The 19,824-nt window shown below is 43.3% G+C and overlaps 1 protein-coding gene and 1 pseudogene across 4 annotated transcripts; one reads left to right on the top strand and one right to left on the bottom strand.

Annotated features, from left to right (window-relative positions):
• The first annotated feature begins 1,110 nt into the window (after positions 1–1,110).
• LOC134480312 (partner of Y14 and mago-like) lies at positions 1,111–1,802 on the top strand (annotated as a pseudogene).
• Positions 1,803–4,728: 2,926 nt separating this feature from the next.
• Positions 4,729–19,322, bottom strand: Spetex2el10 (Spetex-2E protein like 10). Of its 4 annotated transcripts, none has more exons than XM_087568284.1 (5): positions 19,018–19,322; positions 11,801–11,960; positions 10,676–10,807; positions 9,824–10,007; positions 4,729–5,523 (listed from the first exon to the last, which is right to left on the bottom strand). In XM_087568284.1, the coding sequence occupies exons 3-5, from the start codon at positions 10,759–10,761 to the stop codon at positions 5,518–5,520; spliced, it is 276 nt and encodes a 91-aa protein (XP_087424410.1). In that variant the 5' UTR covers positions 10,762–10,807; positions 11,801–11,960; positions 19,018–19,322; the 3' UTR covers positions 4,729–5,517. The 4 variants fall into 4 exon arrangements, with proteins under 4 accessions (XP_087424410.1, XP_087424409.1, XP_087424412.1 ...); XM_087568283.1 differs by lacking the exon at positions 19,018–19,322 and adding an exon at positions 18,393–18,890; XM_087568286.1 differs by lacking the exon at positions 19,018–19,322 and adding an exon at positions 12,682–12,944.
• Positions 19,323–19,824: the final 502 nt, after the last annotated feature.

Raw genomic sequence — 19,824 nt, 5'->3', positions numbered from 1 at the left:
AAAAGGAAAGAAAACTAAAAGAAATAATCCTAAAAGCAGCATGAAAAAAACAATAGCGAACAAAGAACTGAACCTTGACGCTGTGCTATGCTCTGGGAGCTAGAGATCTGAGATTAATGTCCTACCTTCCTTCTCATCTCCAGCCAGGAGTGAGTGGGAGCAAAGTCCTTCATTTCAAAGCTCAGGCTTGCTCCTCTGGTCAGGTGGCTGCCTTGTTCCTGAGATTCATGCTAGGGCCTTCTGTATTTAATATTCCTGTAGCTCTCCCTCCTTGGTATTTCTGCAACTGGTTTGAATACGCAATGGCCGCCAAACCTTGAAGTATTCCTCTTGAAGTATTCCTGGATTAGAAGTTAACTCAGAGCAAACCAGCAATTAGTAGTAATCAGCTGAGCTATTTACAGGTATACATGTAGAGACTTTCCTGAATTATGAAGTGAATGTGCGCTTTCAAATATTGAATAGAGAAGTGGCCATCTGTCTATCCACCCTGTCTTCCCCATTGGTTATCAGGATCCTGTGCAATCTGAGTGCCCTGGCTTCTTAGATGTTTTCCTGACTCTAGAGTCTCCATTGTCTGGTGTTATTTCCATATGCTGGGAAGAACTCAACTGTGTTCTGAAGGATACACAGGGTTTGTGGGAGGAGACAAACCTGAATGAACCTTCTAGACATAGAACAAGGGGCACCTGGGAAGAGGCAGATCTGGCTGAAGAAAAGTGTTTCTCAGGCATCTGTCATGTCGGTGACATAAGGTGGTGGAAATGAGGAAGGTAGCCTGAGCAAGGTTTCCATGTAGAGACAGTGGGTTATCTAGAAGACAGCTAGAGCCCAGGGAGTTGTTCTCAGTACGTCCTCTCCAAACTCACTGTGTGGTGCCTGCATTAGGTTTAAAATGGACCTAACTCATCCACTAGACAGCAACAATGATGCATATAAAAGGCATAGTCTATTGAGTTCTCAAACTCAAAACCACCCAACACAATTCCAGATCCAACCCAGGTCACCTAAAAAGCAATTTTAAAAAGGAATGAATGCTGCCATTTATCAAGAACTTAAATGAAGGACAATTCCATTTATCACCCCTATTAATTCATTTATCGGGTTCTGGTTCTCAAGATGGCGACTCCCATTGTAACTGACAAGACCGTCGGCAACTACATTGAATCAACACAGAGACCCGATGGGACACAGCACAAGTAGCGGAGGGTCAAAGAAGGATATGTGCTCCAAGAAACCAAGCCTATGAAAACAAGTGAAGTTTTTCAAGAGTAAACCAGAACTTTCCCCAGGACAGAGCCCTGAGGCCTCCACACAGGTCACCTCATCCAGACCTGACAGTGGTGAAGCAGGCCTCTCCAAGACAGCCAAACGCAACCTGAAGTGGAAGGAGAATAGGAGACAGCCACAGGAGAAAGACACAGAGGCCTTGAGCAGGACTCTTGATAAGGTGTCTCTGGGACTCTCAGCCCAGACACCCAGTGCTCACCATGGCCCCCAGGCCACCTCTCTAGCTGCCTTCCATGCACCCGACTCTGCTGCCACCACAGAGAAAGACAAGAAGATCAGGAACTTAAGGAAGAAGCTGATACAGGTGGAGAAGCTGCAGTAACGCCTCCAGGCTGGGAAGTTCAACAGAGAACAGCTGGAAAAGCTGACATGGCACAGGGTTTTGGAGGAGGGGCTGGAGGACTTGGAGTTGGGCCTGTGAGGCTTCAGGAATAGGGGAGTGGACTGAAGAACAAACCATGGGGTGCTCTGGGGTCCAGGGAGCATGGGCCACAGTATGGGCTCCCCCATACTGGCTCACATTCCCCTCCTGTGGCAGACTGTCCTCTAGAGCCTAGGATCTCTCTTCTTCATCCCTTCCCCTTCTCAGCTTCCATTTTTGAACTTTCCCCTTCCATCCCATTGTTCACAATCTGAGTGCTGACCCCAGGTACCTCTGCTGCTGATCTGGGTGTCTTGTTGGAAAGGAACTCCGGGAGGGTTGGAGGCTGAGGGTACAAGGAGTACTCAAGTTTTGGAGTCTTGGTTCCTGTTCAGTGTTTATGAATAACTTCCCTGGCCACCACCACCTCCTCCTCCTCCTCCTCCTCCTCCTCTTCCTCCTCCTCCTCTTCCTCCTCCTCCTCCTCTTCCTCCTCCTCCTCCTCTTCCTCCTCTTCCTCCTCCTCCTCCTGCTCCTCCTCCTCCTCTTCCAACTTCTCCTCTTCTTCCTCCTCCTCTTCCAACTTCTCCTCATCTTCTTCTTCCTCCTCTTTCTTCTCCTCATCTTCCTCCTCCTCCTCTTCCTCCTTCTCCTCCTTTTCATCTTTTATTTAAGAAAGTATGAATAAATTCATGTAGATGACAAAAAAAAGTTCATTTATTTTTGTAGCAAACCTATGCTCTGTTGAGATATAGTGGTTTCCACAGATTTATTTATTCGCTTGTATTTGTTTCTTTGTTTTCATGTCCACAGGTCTTTTGCTTGCATGTATATCTGGGCAGTAGTGTGTGCCTGGTGTGTAGAAAGATCAGAAGAGGGCATGAGATCCCTGGGACTAGAGTTATGGAGTGTTGAGAGCTGCCATGTGGGTACTAGGACTCTAACCCAGGTCCTCTGAAAGAGCAGCAGCCACTGTGCTTAACTGCTGATTCGTTTCTCCAGCTCATTTCCATACTTCAAATACAGAAAAGTGGAACTCTTGTGATTAACCATCCAGGTAGACAAGGCCAAACCACGACCACACCCAGCTGTATAGGCTTGGAACTTTCATTGTTTTTTTTGTCTCCCATGATCTGTGAAGGGACAGTCTGTGTCTCTTACGCTGAGAAGGGCCTGAATACATAGCCCTATTTTTACTGAAGCAGGGAATGTTGGGAGTTCCTACCCTAGAAATCTATCAATGTGAACTTCTTCAAGATCTGATCAACTTGTGAGGAATTAACCCAGCACCATTGGTCACAAATTCATTTTTTTCAGATTTTTTTCATTTATTGAATAATTTTTACTTACATTTCAAGTGTTATTTCCTTTCCTGGTTTCCCGAACATAAGCCCTCTATCCCATCCCACTCTCCTTCTTCTATAACAATGTTCCCCACCCAATTTGTCCCCCCCCCCATATACACCTTCACTGGGGGATCCAGCCTTGGCAGGACCACATGCTTCTCCTTCCATTGGTGCCCAACAAGGCCATCCTTTGCTACATATGCAGCTGGAGCCATGGGTCAGTCCATGTATAGTCCTTGGGTAATGGTTTAGTCCCTGGGAGCTCTGGTTGGTTGGCATTGTTGTTCTTATGGGGTTGCAAACCCCTTCAGGTCTTCCAATACTTTCATTATTTCCTCCAATGGGAAGCCCAGTCTCAGTTCAATGTTTGCTGCTAGCATTTGCCTCTCAAGAAGAAGGACCACTGAAATGCAGATGCTTCACTCCTTGTTAAAAGGGAGAACAAATATATTCATAGGTCGGGATATGGAGGCAAAAGTTTGGAGCAGACAGTGAATATATATATATATATATATATATATATATACATATATATATATGTATATATATCAACCAAAAGTAGATAAGATTGATGCAGCTAAGGAGACCATGATGACAGGATCCTGCTATAACAATCTACTGGGAGGCACAGACAAATCATGTCAATTGCAGAGGCGAATGCTAGCAATAAATCATCGAGCTGAGAACTAGATCCAAGATGGAGGAATTAGAGAAAGGGTTAAAAGAGCTGAAGGGACTTGCAACCCCATAAGAACAACAATGCCAACCAACCAGAGCTCCCAGGGACTAAACCACTACTCAAGGACTATACATGGACTGACCTATGATCCAAATGCTTATGTAGTAGAGCATGGTCTTATTGGGCACAAATAGAAGGAGAAACGATTGGTCTTGTCTAGGTTGGACCCTCAGTGTAGGGGAATGTCAGGAGTAGGGAAAGGGGGTCGATGTGAAAGGGAACACGTTATAGAAGAAGGGAGTGCCATGGTATAGGGGGTCTTATTTCCGGGAAAAAAGGAAAGTGAATAACATTTGAAATGGAAATGAAAAAATATCCAAAAACAAAACAAAACAAAACAAAATCGCATTTAGAGTGTTAAAAAAAGCCACAATCAGGAAACACAGAATACTATGCCTTTGGTTTTCTTCAAATATTCTCGGTACTCAGTTCAGTTCTGGGTCCAGGCTGGACCAAGTAGGTTCCTGTCGCTGACTGCTCTCATATTCCTGTATCGGAGGCACTGTGCAGTTTCCTCTTGGGCCAGGGATGTGTGCAGAGGTGGACAGAAGTGACGGTCTGTGCTGTGGTCAGGATCATCCAAATTTCTGGGTGTTCAGTTCTTTCCAAAACAAAATTTGGGTGTTGGCTTCCTGATTGCTTTTAATCTCCCTTATCCCATGCTTTTATTTCCTGGGAAATATTACAGAAAACCTGATGTATATCCCATTAATATATTCAACACTCTCATCCACAAAACAGCATAATTAAGTGGTATCTAAATACTGACAACAAGGTTACACCGTGGGTAATTTTTGCATGATGAACATGGTATTCACACAGTTGGAAACACAGTCTACAGTGACTGTATAATGGCTTTTGTATCTCAGTCTGACTGGGAAGTAATTATGATGCCCAGTCCCCACGAGAATGCAGAGATCCATCGCTACCTGATAGCTGTGGGATTTCAGATGGTGACACTAATGATCAATAAAAAGGTTCTTAAGAGTGAAGAGTTTGAGATCACTGTTTTATTTAAAAGAATACATCCAGTTTACTCAATAGTAACCAGATGTGGGTAGTCAATATATACAGTCTATATCCTTATCAAAATAGCGAATCAACTGTAAGAATAAAACAAAAACAAATAAATAACAAACTTTCAAATGAATACAAGAAAAACCAAAGAACCAAAATAATCAAAACTCAAACCAAAATCTAAACAGAGGAATTGTGCTAAACATTCTTTTGCTATTCATTCTGCAGAACAGATTTATACCCCGTAGTTGGCCTTGGAACATAATAGATAAGCAGTTACTGATGGTAATAATCTTTTCAAGCGGAATGTAAGGAGGTCTCTTCTATTGGAGTGGGGTATGAAGGACAAGACCATCCAATACCGAGCATAAAATACATCACAGTCTTTGTCTCAAAGTCTTTCCAATGTTGTGAACTGATCTCCATGAAACCCTTTTGGATGACGCATCAGGACAAGTACAAATTTACACGTGCACAGTCTTTCTGGATGACCAGCAGCTCTTGATTGATGTGCATCAGCACTTCTCTGGGTCCCTCCAAAACTGTACACTTGCTGGAGAGAGGCGAGGTGAAAGTACAGCCTATTCAATCCAAAGAAATCAAACTAAAGGAGGAAAATGCAGTCCACAATTGCTATGGACATTACAGATGAGATGCAATAGTGGTGTATTTGCTGTGCACACTTAGCGCTCCTCCTGTACCACTTCTCACCAAGGGAGATCTTGTCCTGGTCTATGTCATGTTTGAGTTTCTGCTGGAGAATTTCAGACCTGGCAGAGCAAGGGAAAAAAGGTTTAGTGAGGGGTTGTCTATTCTGCTCTCCCTCTTACATCAGCTCTATTCAGTTGGACAATCCAGCATGACCTGTCAGCTGAGGTAAGTCCCTGCATCCTCAAGTGTCATAGAGTACTTGGGCTTGGATTTATATCTCAGCTTTTAAAAACTGCTAGAATTTAAACTGTGGACTATGCACTGTACTGGAATTTAGAAAAAATGAGCATATTTTTCCACTGGTCCAGGTATAATATATTGAATAATAACATTGTAGCTGTCTCTGAATCGCAGTTCAAGAGAGCTATGAGCAACCTAGAATACCATGTGGATGCCTTCTGGAGAACATGCCCAGAATTGAGGTGAAAGTTCTGACTATGTTTGCAGTGAAGGAACCTGCCTAGGTTCCATTTTAACCGCTGTACCTGCAAATACACAGAGAAGCCATCTCACATCAAATCCATGGGAATTGCATAGATCCTGTAATCACTGAGAATGTGCTCCATGCAAATCTTCCCAGCGTACACATGGACATTAAAGGTGATTGTGATGTAGAAACACACCAGCACCCCTGTAAGTCTATTGCTAGTGCAAGGCAATTTGTGAGAGGACAGAAGAGAATATGACCTTAGATCTTTCCGGAGAGATCACAGGAAGAAAGGAGTAGAAAATACCAAGAAATCCAAAGGATCATATATATTGTTTCATGGGGAAAATTCACATGAACTGTACCAGAACAATACTCTGAGTAGCTCTTTAGCTGCCTGAGGCTGAAAACCATGTGGGTGGTCATTCACCCAAAAAGGGTATTTATATAGGGAAGGATATTCAAATGGCTTCTTCCAGCCTGTGTTCCTACCTGAACATTAATGCTTAATGTAAAGATTCCCCAGGATATGCTGGAGGCATAAAAAAAAATGTTGTGTGGCATAGTGACAAGAGCCTATAAACAGCTCAGTCAGTGATGTGCTGTCCTCTTATAAATCGATATAGACTCAGGGTTCTTTCCCTATTACCAATCTTGCTTAGCAAGTTCCCAAGGCTATGTAGAGCAGTCTTGTTCCCCAGCAAGGGATCATATGTTGGTGGTGGACTAGACTCTTGTTCTTGTTCATTCTTTCAGACTTTCCCCACAGTGTGCAGCTTCTTCTAATCGAAGCTCTCTTTACCATAGCCTGAGTGACTTCATGCCCAAAGCTAGAATCATAGGAAATCTCCATAACCAGGATCGAAATCAATAAATTTTCTCCAGGTAATGTGATTGTGCCACAGATATTTTGAGTGAGTAAGTAAGTAAAAGCTTGCATGGATTATCTCACACTGAATAAGAATCCATAAAGGGCTCCACCCTATGGTACATTTTTACTCCTTGGCTGATGGACGTCTGGATTGATTCTCCTTCCAGGCTGCTCTGGGACAACTACAACACTGATGCTCCCTAGTTGCAGTGGCAACACCTACTCCTTTTTGTGGAATCACTGGGTTAACTAAAACTTCTGTTCCAATTTCTGAACATGGCTTCTCATAGGGCTACCTGTTCTTACACTCCCAGACCCATCTGAAGTTCATCATTTCTCCTAACCTCACTGAGGCTGAAATTAACTGAGAGACAATGATGTTGATTAACAGCACTTGCAGAATACTACACAGATAACATAGGGGAGTGCTTTGGATTATCTGTGCACCTAAAGGGGCTCCTGAAACTGTCCTGTTCTTGCACCACAGCATATGGGACTTTTGCTGTATGATGATACAACTCCAAGCAACTCAAATTCTCAATGAATAAAATCCAAGCCAACAGCCCAGGGGAAGCTGGAGTTGCCAAGGTAGCTGGAAAGAAATGGTAGCAGGCAATGTGGAAAGCAACCTCGGAGAAGACACAGTGAGTGACACAACCTTCCAGTGGGCTTTCACAATTCACAAAGAACAGAGAAGCAGCATAAACTCATGGATTTTATAGAGAAGCCTTGCCCTTACCTCCCTGTACTCCTTTCCTTTGATGTGCTCCAAAGGATTTCAATGCAGATCAGTAGTTTTCCCCTAATCACTTGAAAATCTAACTTTACAGGTGTTTTTGTGTCCTCTTTTTTGGGGGTTGCATTTCTAAAGAACTTTATTGTCCTGCTTCTACACCATAACAAAAAGGGACCTGCAAGATCCAGGTCTTTACCATTTGTTACCCCTGTGAAACCGGACTCACTTGAACATGTTTCCCACTCCTCCCCAGACTTTGCAAGATAATTCTGTTATGAATTTTTTGAAAACAGAATTAGTTAATAAGTTAAGTGTCCTTTGGCTGTACAGAGCTAGATGGAGATGCCAAATGACTGGGCAGCTGTATTTCATGTTTCATGGATGTAAAGTGAACTCTTAGAGTTCGTTTCTCATGAAACTTGGAAATAGAGGGAAACAGACGTTCACTACTGAAAAAACACATACACACACAAACACACACACACAAACACACACACACACACACACACACTCACCCACACTCCTGTATATAAATTCCCATACCAAAAAGACTTGAAAAATCATCCAGCATTAGAAAAAGACACAACATGAGAATAAACATGCTCAGCCACTGCTGGTAAACACACACACACACACACACACACACACACACACAGAAACACACACACACACACACACACATGCGCACGTGCGCGGGCACACACACACAGATACACACTCACATGCACAAATGAAAACTTTGCTCTTATGCACCACATTTCCTGTTGAGTGAGGAATTACTGGGAACAATGCTGTGTACAAGTCTCTTAGACTCAAGCAGGCTGTGCTGCCCTGGCCTGTACTCATTTCCACTTCAGGAAACCTTTCTATGCAGATACTTGATGGTCCTACAAGTAAGTTACATGTTCTGCACAAATAGCCTAAACAACACCACATCAAATTCCCAAGACAGAGATTTCTAGGAAAAGACTCCATCAAGCTCTATGCTGACTCATCATAGGCCCCTCACTAAAATTACACTGTTTCCTTCATAGAAGACCTTGGAAGCATCAGAGAAGGCAGTGACTCATGGTCATTTACCAGGAACTTTTCATCACATTAGAGTTCATGTGATATTAAAACAACCTAAATGTCAGTCAGAAAAAGGCTAAATAAATAACATACAGTGACTTTTCTGAAATGCAGCACTGTACAATATTGAGAGGGAGTCTATCCTAAAAGAATGCCATGCCCATGATATAGTCAGCAAAGAAATGTCAGCAGAGGGATGCACTCTAGGATTCCATGCAAGATCATGGCAAAACCAATAAGACAAACCAGAGTCTTCCAGGGGGATACCTATGTTCAGGTAAAGTGAAGAAATCTAATCCTTATTTTGAAAATCACTGAATGTTTTAAGAATGTGTTGAGAAAATAAGAGAGGGGGCTCCACCTGGAACTGGACCAGTGATGCAAAGACTGCTGGCCAGCACAAAACAGGAAGCTTCAGGTTTGTTGAGAGACCTGGGCTTAAAGGACTAAGTTGGATGATGACTAGACAAAATTGCTTGTCATGAACTGGCCTCCCCGCATGTTCCCTAAGATGCAGGTCAGCACAGCAATGCAGCTTTCTTGGTGAGAATTGGGGGTACATACGCATAACTTTGTTCTTGAAGTCTCAAATCTCTCATGCCAACCCTCAGCCTTTGAGAAACCTTTTCCACATCCTTGCTCTTCTAACCAGCTTCATATTGTAAGGCCCAGATGTGAACTCTCCAGGAGCACTCAAATAAGACAGGACTGATATGCTGCTCCTCAGGCTCTGTAGTTACCCAAGATCTATGAAGTATGCAGACACCATCTTCATATAGAGGGGGATGGGGGAGGAAGAACAAAAGCTACCACAAATGACAATTAGAACCTTTTTTTTGCCATTTCCACCAGGCTCTCCTCCTTGAAAACTACTTACTTCCTGGAGTCTCAAATGATCCCTGTAAAGAAAATGAGCTCCAGGCTTTTGCTTCATCCCTCAAAGCCCTGTTCTAGTCTAAAGAGGGGCTTGCACATAGCACCCTCCACACATAATGGCATGTAGTGCTGTGATGTGTGATCAACTTATCTCCCTTAACAAACTGCAGATTCTCAAAGAGCAGGAGCTTTTGCTTTCCAAACATGCCGTTTCTTGAAAAAGGGCTATCTCCACAGAAAGCCTTGTAAGCCATCACATAAATGAACACTTGGATGAGACAGAGGACAGTACATGGATCAGTCAATAGACAGTTACAGTGGTTTGTCTATGTTTATGGTAAGACATGAGGACAACCTGACCCTGAGGTCTAACCCTACCTGCTGTTGCTTGGCACTGGGGACACAGATGTTCATTCCGGCCTCTTCACAGAGCCTCTTTGCCTCCACAGAGGATGCTGGCAGTTCAGTCTGCTCCACCAGCTGTTCTCTCTTCTCATTCAGCAAAATCTGTATTTTGTTCTTCAATTGAGCTTGTTCACACAGGAGCTGGGAGTGCCTGATGCTGAACCACAAACAAACAATGGTAAATCCCAGCCAGCTTCTATTTGCCTGTCACTCTTGCAAGTACAATCATCCCTTCATGGGTCCTCATCCCCAGATATCCGCAGAATAGAGCCACACTATACAAGTTAGCACCAACTAGAGGGGGTCAAATCCAGAATCCACAATCCACATGAATCAAAGTACTTCTGAAAATCCTGACACTAAGACGGTTTACCTAAATCAAGGAAGAAGAGATGGTCCATATGGGTGCTTATATATCTATGGTGTGCTAAAACCATCTTCACATAGTGGGGAAATCCCCTCTGAGGGTTAGTTGAAGACCCAATAGCTATACAATCTTTCCATGTGTTTCTCATGCATCACAGATCTTTAAATCTGCTGTCAGAGTCCTACAGGTTCAGAGTTGATTGATATTCCCATCATGGTTCAAAACTTTCTATCTAGAGGATCCTCAATGGGGAAAATAACAATTGGAGTGTCTTCTACACACTTCCCATGTACGACAAATGAGTCCATTAGTTACTAATCTAAGACCCTTGCCAGGAGGCAGGCTTCTTGTTAAGAGTCAGACACTACGGAACCAGAGCCCTGAATCTGGTTCAAAGTCATACAGGACAGAAGCATTTCCTGCCTAGTGCTGGGTTCTCATCTCTGTCAGTGACTCACCGGTAGGAACTGTTCGCTTGTATGAGCTCCTTGTACCTCTCCATGGCATCACTTATTGAGTTGGTCATCATTTGCATAGACATCATTCTCCTCTCATGTTCGGATTGAAGTATTGGCAATTCGACATCCAGCCTGTGTTGGGACATGGCCCAAGGAAGAAATAACAATCTGAACTCCTGATTTCAGAATTAGGTGAAGTGTAAATAAAAAAAAACCAATAAAAAATTCAAATTTAAGAAAGGAGGGGGTAGGGAATCATGTGGCAAACAGAAAGACCAGAGCAAAAACACAACAGTGAGACTCCAACAACAATTCTTTCAAGGAAATGTTTCTATGCAAATCAGCAAAGAGTTATTTTGAAATAAGGACTCTTTCAAAGACTGTGGAGATATGGTTCTGCAAAGACCCTCTGTACTGGAGTGGCTTGGGTCCAACAGATAGTTGTGATGACATTTCTTTTGTTTTGAAAACAGGGATTCTCAAACCTTGTTTCCTACTGTTCCCTGAATTACCAGAGGGCATAACTACTTTGACAGGGAAGAGGATTTGTAACCCCTCCTTCCCTCAGGAGAGTCCTATCTACCACCTAAGTAAATAGAAGATGCAAAGTGCTCTGTTGATCCCTGTGGGCTTCCACACCATCATGACCTGCAAACTGTCCATCACACAAATCCTCAGATCCCATCAAACTCCCCAGACTCCCTGACCGTGACCATAAAACCCACAAATACTTTCACATACATACATACCAACCCATATAAAACACAAGGAGAATCCCAACTACATGCATGGAGGTGCCATAGAATCAGTGTATAATGAACAAAATCAGAGTAAAAGAGTGATGACGTGCAGGCATTTCATTCCCTCACTTAGAGGCAGCAAGTGTGACCAGGTCCTTCTAGCTATTAACAGAACCAATGCTAATCCAAGGAGCTCAGGGTCAAGTACAAAGGGGGTTGACCCTAAACACACAGCACCTAGCTTATCTCACAAGCAAATGCCTGCCAAGGCTCCTTAAAATCCAGGATGAGAGGTGAAACTCTCTCGTGCTATGAGGAAATCTTGGGTTAGCAGAGAGAGAACAGAACACAAGACGGTGAACAGGTTACTGGGCATAATGACTACCTGAGGTCCCAATCATCATAGATATAAAGGTCCAGGATTTGATAAAGTTCATCCCTCTCGAATTTACACTTCTGGATTTCAAGTTTGAGTTCCTCCAGTTCCTTTCGACACTTCTCTTGCTCACTGATGACATTTTGGGATGATGTCTTCCTACCAAATCCTGATAGATAAATAGATAGATAGATAAACCCAAGTGAATTTGCATATTTTATTGCCCATGGGCAGAAAACATCATTCTGAATCCCAAAAGGAGGTTGAGGAAGGGGAAATGGTAGAGACTGGGTGAATCCCTGAAAGAGCAGAAAAGCTTTCTTGAACTGGATTCTTAAGCTATGTCCCTCTTCCCAAGCTCTAATGCCATACACGTGCCACACTCACTATTATAGGACCCCTGACACTGAAAGTTAGAATCTGACTGAGACATAAACATCTGGGACATTATTATCTCATATCAGCTGTGGTGCACATAATCCTGGAGTTCATAATGCTTAGCACCATCAAGCTCTAATCATGTATTTTTCAGCCCAAAGTGTCTGAGAACTCAATTCATTTCCAGGGGCACATCCTTCCTTGTTCTCGCCATCAGAGACTTATGTAACCTACAGTAATCTAGAGGATGAAATGCTTCAACTCCTCACCATGAATGGAAACATGCTTAATCTCACAGTGCCTCCAACTGCCACTCACAATTAAAGAACTTCCAGAAAAGAAACTGAAGGCTTACCACTTTCTGGCTTTCTCTCAAATTAATGATCGGGAACTCCTGACTCTTGGTTTGCCTTTGAGAAATACCAAGGCTCCTGCTTGTAAGGCCTAGTCCTTGAAGGCACACCTCAAACCTACCTCCTTGAGGATGTTCCCCAACTCTGCCCAGGACTCACCAAGCCTTCCCCAGAATGATTTCCTCCTTCCTGTTTTACTAGAGAGGAGGTCATCTTCCTTCTGCCTTGGTGTGGTCTCTCCTTGATCTCCACTTTCCTTGCGAAATAGCCTGAGCAGCTGGCGAAACATGCCTGCTTGTGAACCCAAAGGGAACTGAAGGAATATCCCAAAGGCAGTTGGTGTCACCACAACACTGGTGACATCACACACAGGAGATTCTAGGGATCTCTTAGATACAATAGATTGTCCAGTGAAGGGCTTACTGATGATGTCAGTGGGAAGTTCTATGGCCTACCTGCTAACTAGCTTTCCCCAAATGGATCAATTTCTGTGGGGGCCCTTTCCTCCAGTCTCTCATATGTCACTGGGAATACTGTTTGGCAACCTCTATTCCAAAGCTAGATGTTTCTCTCTGCTTCATTAGAGGTCATCAATGCTTTTGCTGGGGAGAGTTGCTTACAACCCTGAATTAGGGAACAGATTTTTCTTAGCACCCAAATCTCTAGGGACCAAGGAGGAGGGAGTTTTTTTCTTAAAAGTAAATCTACTACCCAAGACAATACATGTGACACACATTTCGATTCCTAAGGTTTTCCCTTTTTCTGGAGGCCAATGTATTTTTTCTAGACCTCTGACTGCATAAAACCGGGGAATATTTGCTTACTGTACAGACCATGACATCTGACATTGTTTCTATTTACATATCCATGTATTTCACAGAATCAATGATCTATAATCCTATTTTTTGCAATAAAAACTCCCTTTTCTTGGGAACATAGGGATCAACTATAGGCCATATATAAAATAATAAATTTCTGTACCTTTTATATATTAAGTTGGATATCTTCCCTTTCACAAATATAACAAGACAATTAAATTGGACATCACTGAGCAAACATCAACCTGGACCATGTGTTACCACATTGAAACCACATACCCATCCCTTCTCCAATATCATTCTTCCTGAATTTCCAAGTCCAATCATGAAGATATTGGGGCTACAAGCTGAACTTTTACTCATAGCAAACATAAAAAGCAGGCAGGTGGGCAGGGAGTGGAATGGCCTAAGATTAGGCTAAACCTCAATTTTAATGGGTCCATAAGTTCAGGAGGGAGTCCATTTGGCATTGTCATCTGTGGCTTCTGTGTTCTTATCCCGGCTTTCTTGACTCTGTGATACGATGCCACCTCACCTCACATATGTCAGGGTGAAAATCATGTATGACTTTTCTGGGAAGAACTCTGCCTTTTCCTACCATCTGGAGTTATACAACATCAATATGCAAAGCCCAGAAGAGAGGAGTGGAGATTGTGGAGGTCTTAGAAGTTGAGGATGTTTTCTGATTAAGGCACATATTTTTCCTATGTAATTTTCCCTTCCTCTTTCACTAATGATGGTTGACTTCATTCCTGGCCTGAAGTAAACTGGATTCCAAGGTTTTGGATTAGGGAAGCCTCTATTTTTGAGATGCCAGGGCCAGCAAGGGATCCCACTGCATACAGGTTTCTATTCCCAAGGAACTTGCTGCTGCAGAATCACAGCATGGGGGCGGCAGCACAGGATATCTACCAGCTTTCTCTCCTGCAACAGCTGCAAGTGTAATAAGGCTGTTTGTTTGTTTGTTTGCTTTTTATTTCAAATACCTACAAAGCTGGTCAAAGTCAATACATGCCTTTAAATCCAGCACCCACAAGGTATTTTTGTTTTTGCTTTTCTTTTTGTTTTAATTCATTTCATTATTTTTGTAATTGTTTTTAGGATTCTTATTATTTTCTTTGGTAATTCCCTCTAGCTATTCACTCTGTATCTAGAATGTGAAGCCCATGCTCTGTATGGTCCTATTATTCATGTTAAGGATTTTATTCTTACCACCAACACCACAGATGATCACATTATTTACTTTCAAATCAGGAAAACAGGCATAAAGAAGAGAGTTATGTTGTTTGGTCTCAGATAACCAGCCAATCAGGAGTGTAGGATGGCTTCCCAATGTTTTGGATCAGGTAAGCTTCTGTTATTGAGATGAAAGGCCTCTGCTGAAGCCTCCAGTTGAGTAACAGAGAGCCTTGAAAGGCTGAAAGAGTGGTTGCACCTTGAAGGTGAAGGCTGGCCCCTCAGTGCCTCTGCAGCCTGAGGCAGAGTTCTTTGGGAACACAAGAGCACTTGGCCAGAGATCACAGGGGACTGTTTTGGTTGAGCCCTGAGACCTGGATGAGCACTGGCCTCCACAGTCCTGATAAAGGGAAGCAGAGCCATATATGTGTGAGGGAACAATGGAACTTTGATCTGTGTGTTCTCCACTTCATTTATCTTTGCTGTATACATAGTATATGTAAATGACAAGGGCATCCTACTTCATCACATCTAGTCTCTCTAGATGTTAAAGCCTGTGCAAGTGTAAACACAGTATAGCTCAGCAATACATTGTGTCCCATTTTGTTAAAGAACTTTATTTTATTTCTATTTATATATTTTTTCTTTTTCACTTTACTTTCTACTCACTGACTACTGATACCTAATTACTCTCTCCCACAATCTTTCCCCAATTCTCCTGGCACAGTCTTCTCTGAGTGTATGATGGTCAACTGTCTCAGTACCTCCCTCCTTTTAAGAAAGCCTTTTCTGGGGGCATTGGTGAGGAGGCTGGTTTTGAATGCCTTGGACATGGCTTTCTTCATGCTCCAATTTGCTGGCTTTGGGAAGTTTGTGAAGAACTGTCTGTGAACTTGGTAGATGTCACAAGACATCTTGTCAGATGGTACACAAGAGGCAATGGTTTTGTTAATATTCTTGAGAGTATATTTCAATCAAACCTATCCTACTAGTATCCTAACAATGACAAAGGTAATGGGAGGCCATTAATTCAAGGTCCATACCTAAACATATTGAAAGCAATACAGAGAAATCCAGTAGCTAACATTAAAGAAATGGAGAGAAATGTGAAGCAATCCCTCTAAATCAGGGCCTAGGCAAGGCTACCTACTCTCTCCCTACTTATTCAATATAGTTCTTGAAGTCCTAGCCAGAGAAATGAGCTCAAAGGGATACAAATTGGAAGGGAAGAATTAAATTATTAAATTTTAATTTTACTGAGTATGTTAAATCCAAAGCACATTAAAACTCCAATGTAAACAAAACAGCTCTTCAAAACCCCAAACAGAAAAGTATCAAACTCTTAAATCAATCTTTTTTCTTTGCCTTTCTGTTAGCAAATTAATAGAAATTAACACCGCCATATTAATGTCCGGCGAGTTTAGAAATACATGAATTCTGTTCCTATTCCTTAATACTACTGTGTTTAATGCATGTTTTGAAATAGCTCTTTCTTGAATAACACCATATAAGCCCCCACTGCCATCTTGAAATTTTCGGGAGTTAATAGAGACGACACCATCTTTTATTTTCAGGGAGTCTATACACACAACTCACCTTTTCCTGATTCTGATCCAAACTCTCTACAATCACCATACAGTAGATTCTTAATTGGTTAACATGAATTTTTCTAAGTAGAACTTAACTGAGAATGTGTGTACAGAAGAGGTAATACAACAGAACACAACAAACATGGACTTAGTCAAATACCTACATTTATTGGGGCTTTTTTAACCTGCTGACTTCTTTTATTCTTTCAGGAGAACTTGCTTTTCATTTTTCAAAATATTGGGTTTCCTTTTGTAAAAATATTAGAAAAAAATCTCCTATGTCTTCTAATTGTATTCTATATACAAAAGTAATATGAATGAGAAAATTTAATGAGAAGGAAAATAAAGCATTAAATATCATAGGATGCTTGATTTGGGCTTAAACTACCTGTTTCACCTGAGTAAATATAAAATCTGTTTCGTCTTAATAGTGTATTATGTATTAAAGAAAGCACACCATATCCTGGTCCTTACCCAGTAGGTGACACTCAAAACCAAGAAAGCAAAGAACTCCATTTTAATAAGACCTAATGCCTACTGTATGCTTAATATTGTTTTATTTAAAACTTCCACAACAGATAAATGCTTTAGTTACTTCTTTTAAAATATGATCAAAACCACTCGACAACCAAATACTTGTCAGTCAAACTCTGATGTTCAAGAAAGTGTAAGTTTTAAAGTTAAGAGATAGGGCCTTATTATGTAAATCTGGCTGGCCTGAAGTGTACACCAGACTGGCTTCAAACTCATGCCACTATTTCTTGAGTACAACAGATTTTAAAGGATGTTTTACACTGCCAAAGTTGACTTGAATTTCTAAAGGGCTCAAGTGATCCTCTTGCCTTGGCCTCTGGCCCCCACTACCCCCAATAGTTGAGATTTTCCCCACACCTACAGGCCCACTACTGACACTGGTGGAAAAGTATAATCTTACCCACCAGTAGACTATAATAGCATACTGAAAAAAATTGTATTAAACTTAAGGCAGATTAATTATATCTCCAAATGTGCTATGAGTTAATGAGAATATTAGAATACCAGCAATGAACTTGGAGGCTAGCACACACACTTTCCTATTATGTATAGTAACACATTCCATTATATCTGAATATCCACATATCAAATATTGCTAGAAGCTGAGAATAGTTATTAAAAGATTTTAGGATAACATTTTTGAAATGTAAGTAAATAACTATGCTAAGCAAATTTCCATGTATGTCACAAATACTACCCTATATAAAGCCTGAAGTCATCACATTTCTGACACTAATGTAGTGAGTAAACTGTCCAGTATTGTGCGATCTTAATTATTGTGATAGATAATTCACAATTGTGATTCACAATTTTTACAAATGATTACTAAAGTCCAACTCTTTTTTAACATCTGTCCTAAACTGTATAAATTTCTTCCTTTACCTTGAAAATGAAAAAAATTATAAACGAGATGCAACTCACAAGGGATTTGTGACTAAATGGCCATCAACGTTTGCAGTACTGATTCTGAGGCAGAGTCTTACTGTAGCCTAAGTTACCCTGGAAGCTACAAAGCCAGTGTCCTGGGGTAGAGTAGGGATTTCAGCAGGTGTCCTGTCCTGCTATCCCCTCCTTCACCCTTCCCCCAACCCCACTCAGGCCTCTGGCTCCTCCCCATCCCACGCACACCTGAGCTAAACACTCAAGCTGAGGCCAAGCCACCTCCACCTCTTAGGCACCACTGTCAACAGGGCCTGGCCAAGGGTGGCCTGCGAAGGCCCCGCCTCCAGCCCCCCAAAACCATACTGACTGAGCCAGGGGAGACAGGGCTGGCATCCAGAAGTCCACAGGCCCTGCCTCTGCCAGCCTAGGCCTCACCTAGCAGAGGAGCCTATGCCCGCCCCTACCCGGAAGCCGCCTCAGGGCTGGGTGGCAGTCGGCCTGACCCAAGGCACCTACCCCCAAAGGCGGGAAAGGGCTGTCACGTGACGCCCAGGTCCTGCACCTGGCCCACCCTGGAGCAGCCCGAGGTCCCCAGGGCTGCCCGTGGCCACCGGCCTCCCGCCATCTCCCGGGGCCCCTCAGTGCTTGTGTAGGACCCAAAGTCAACAAGGCCTCAACTCCTGCCCTCCAGGCCTTACCCTGGGGGCTGTCCAGTGGGGAACCCAGCACCGGAAATACGAAGGAACCCCTTTTTGCCCTCTCCCCCATTTCTTCATGTTACATCAAAAAAGCCGAATTTCATCCTCCCTGTAAGGAGTCTGTGGCTTTGGGCTGGTCTTGCACTGTCACCCAGGGCCTGCCCTTGACTCACCATGATGGCAGCCGGAGGTCCCCTGGAAAAAAACCCGAAGATGGCACAGAAGCCACGCGTCTAGCAGCTACTCGGGGCAGCTGCGGAGTGGCGGCCTGGCCACCAACGGGCAAAATGTCGCGGAGGCAGTGGAAGGAGAGCCAAGGGCCTCGGAGACAATGGAGTCGGGAAGCGAGCGTGGCGAGAGTCACTGAGTCACTGAGGCGTGGGCGGCGCGCCCCCGGGGATGACTGTGCGGGGCTGGCCTCGTGGTGGGCTTCAGCCAATGGGCGGCAGCGCTCGGCCCTCGCAGGGGGACTGGAGGACCCACGACGCCCACCCGAGTAGGTGAGGGGTGCGCGTGGGGCATGCGTGAGGTACAGTTCTCGGGACGAGCTAGGCCCGAGCCCCACAGACAGACGGACAGACAGACTCACGCCACTCCCGGGTCCCCCAGAACCGTGTCTGAAGACGCTTTGAAACACGTGCTGTGCAGAACTGTGGTCAGAGTTCTGTCAGGAAAGCATTTATTCCAGTCATTCCCTCAAAATGGCGCCTTGAATACACAGGGTTATCCCGTTGGAAAAGACCGGCGACTGAATGGAAAAGTAACGAAACGCACCTAGAAATAGAAAATAACACGCACCTCTAGACAGAAGGCAGCGCCTGGCCGGACCCCTTCGCCCCTTTCGCCAGCCACATGTAGGAGGTTGAGTCCGGTTGCGTGTTGGAGGACATGCTCACAGGCTGGCCCTTCAGCCGTCAGGACTTTTTTCCCCCCGTTTTTTCCCCATTTGGGAAAAGTGCCTGAAATATCAGGTACAAGGGACACAGCAGTGAACACGCACGAGAATATTTCTCCCCTCGTGGCATTTAAATCGTGATGCGAGCATTTCCTGTAGGCTTGACAGAAACAGGCTAGGCCAGCTGAGAGAATTCGAGAACATTCTCAAGGTCGGAGAAATGGGGCCTACCTACAGCAAAGCCGCGCTGTAGGGTGGTGGGTGGAGATAATCTCCTATCACTGAACAGCTTGAGCGCCATATTCCGTCATGACTACTTTTTGTAGTGATGAAAAGTATTACTTTTTTTTTTTTTGAACTGGCAAAACGAGAGACTTAAAATTGCCATTAACTATATAGTAATGCTGGATAAAATGATAATAAAATAAAAAATAAAATAAAATAAATAGGGATGGATGCACCCACTTAAAGGGAGGGAAATTCCAAGGTCTCCAAAATGAAGACAAGTTGGAAACTGCAGTGGTGAAGATCTGATTCTCCCCTGGCCTTTGATAGGTAACTATATTGTGGTGTGAACGGTGTAACAACGGGCCTGGACTGTCCTAATTTTAGTACAGAGAAAAAAAAAACCACCATACAGATCTGGAATGGTTGGTTAATGAGCAGGGACAGATGGTTCTAACCTCTAGCTCTAGGCATAGATGTGTGGG

This window comes from Rattus norvegicus, chromosome 9 (assembly GCF_021556685.1).
Source record: "Rattus norvegicus strain SHRSP/BbbUtx chromosome 9, alternate assembly SHRSP_T2T, whole genome shotgun sequence".
NCBI classification, from domain to species: domain Eukaryota; kingdom Metazoa; phylum Chordata; class Mammalia; order Rodentia; family Muridae; genus Rattus; species Rattus norvegicus.
The sequence above is the reverse complement of the archived record's forward strand: the minus strand, read 5'-3'. Positions and strand labels throughout refer to the sequence as shown.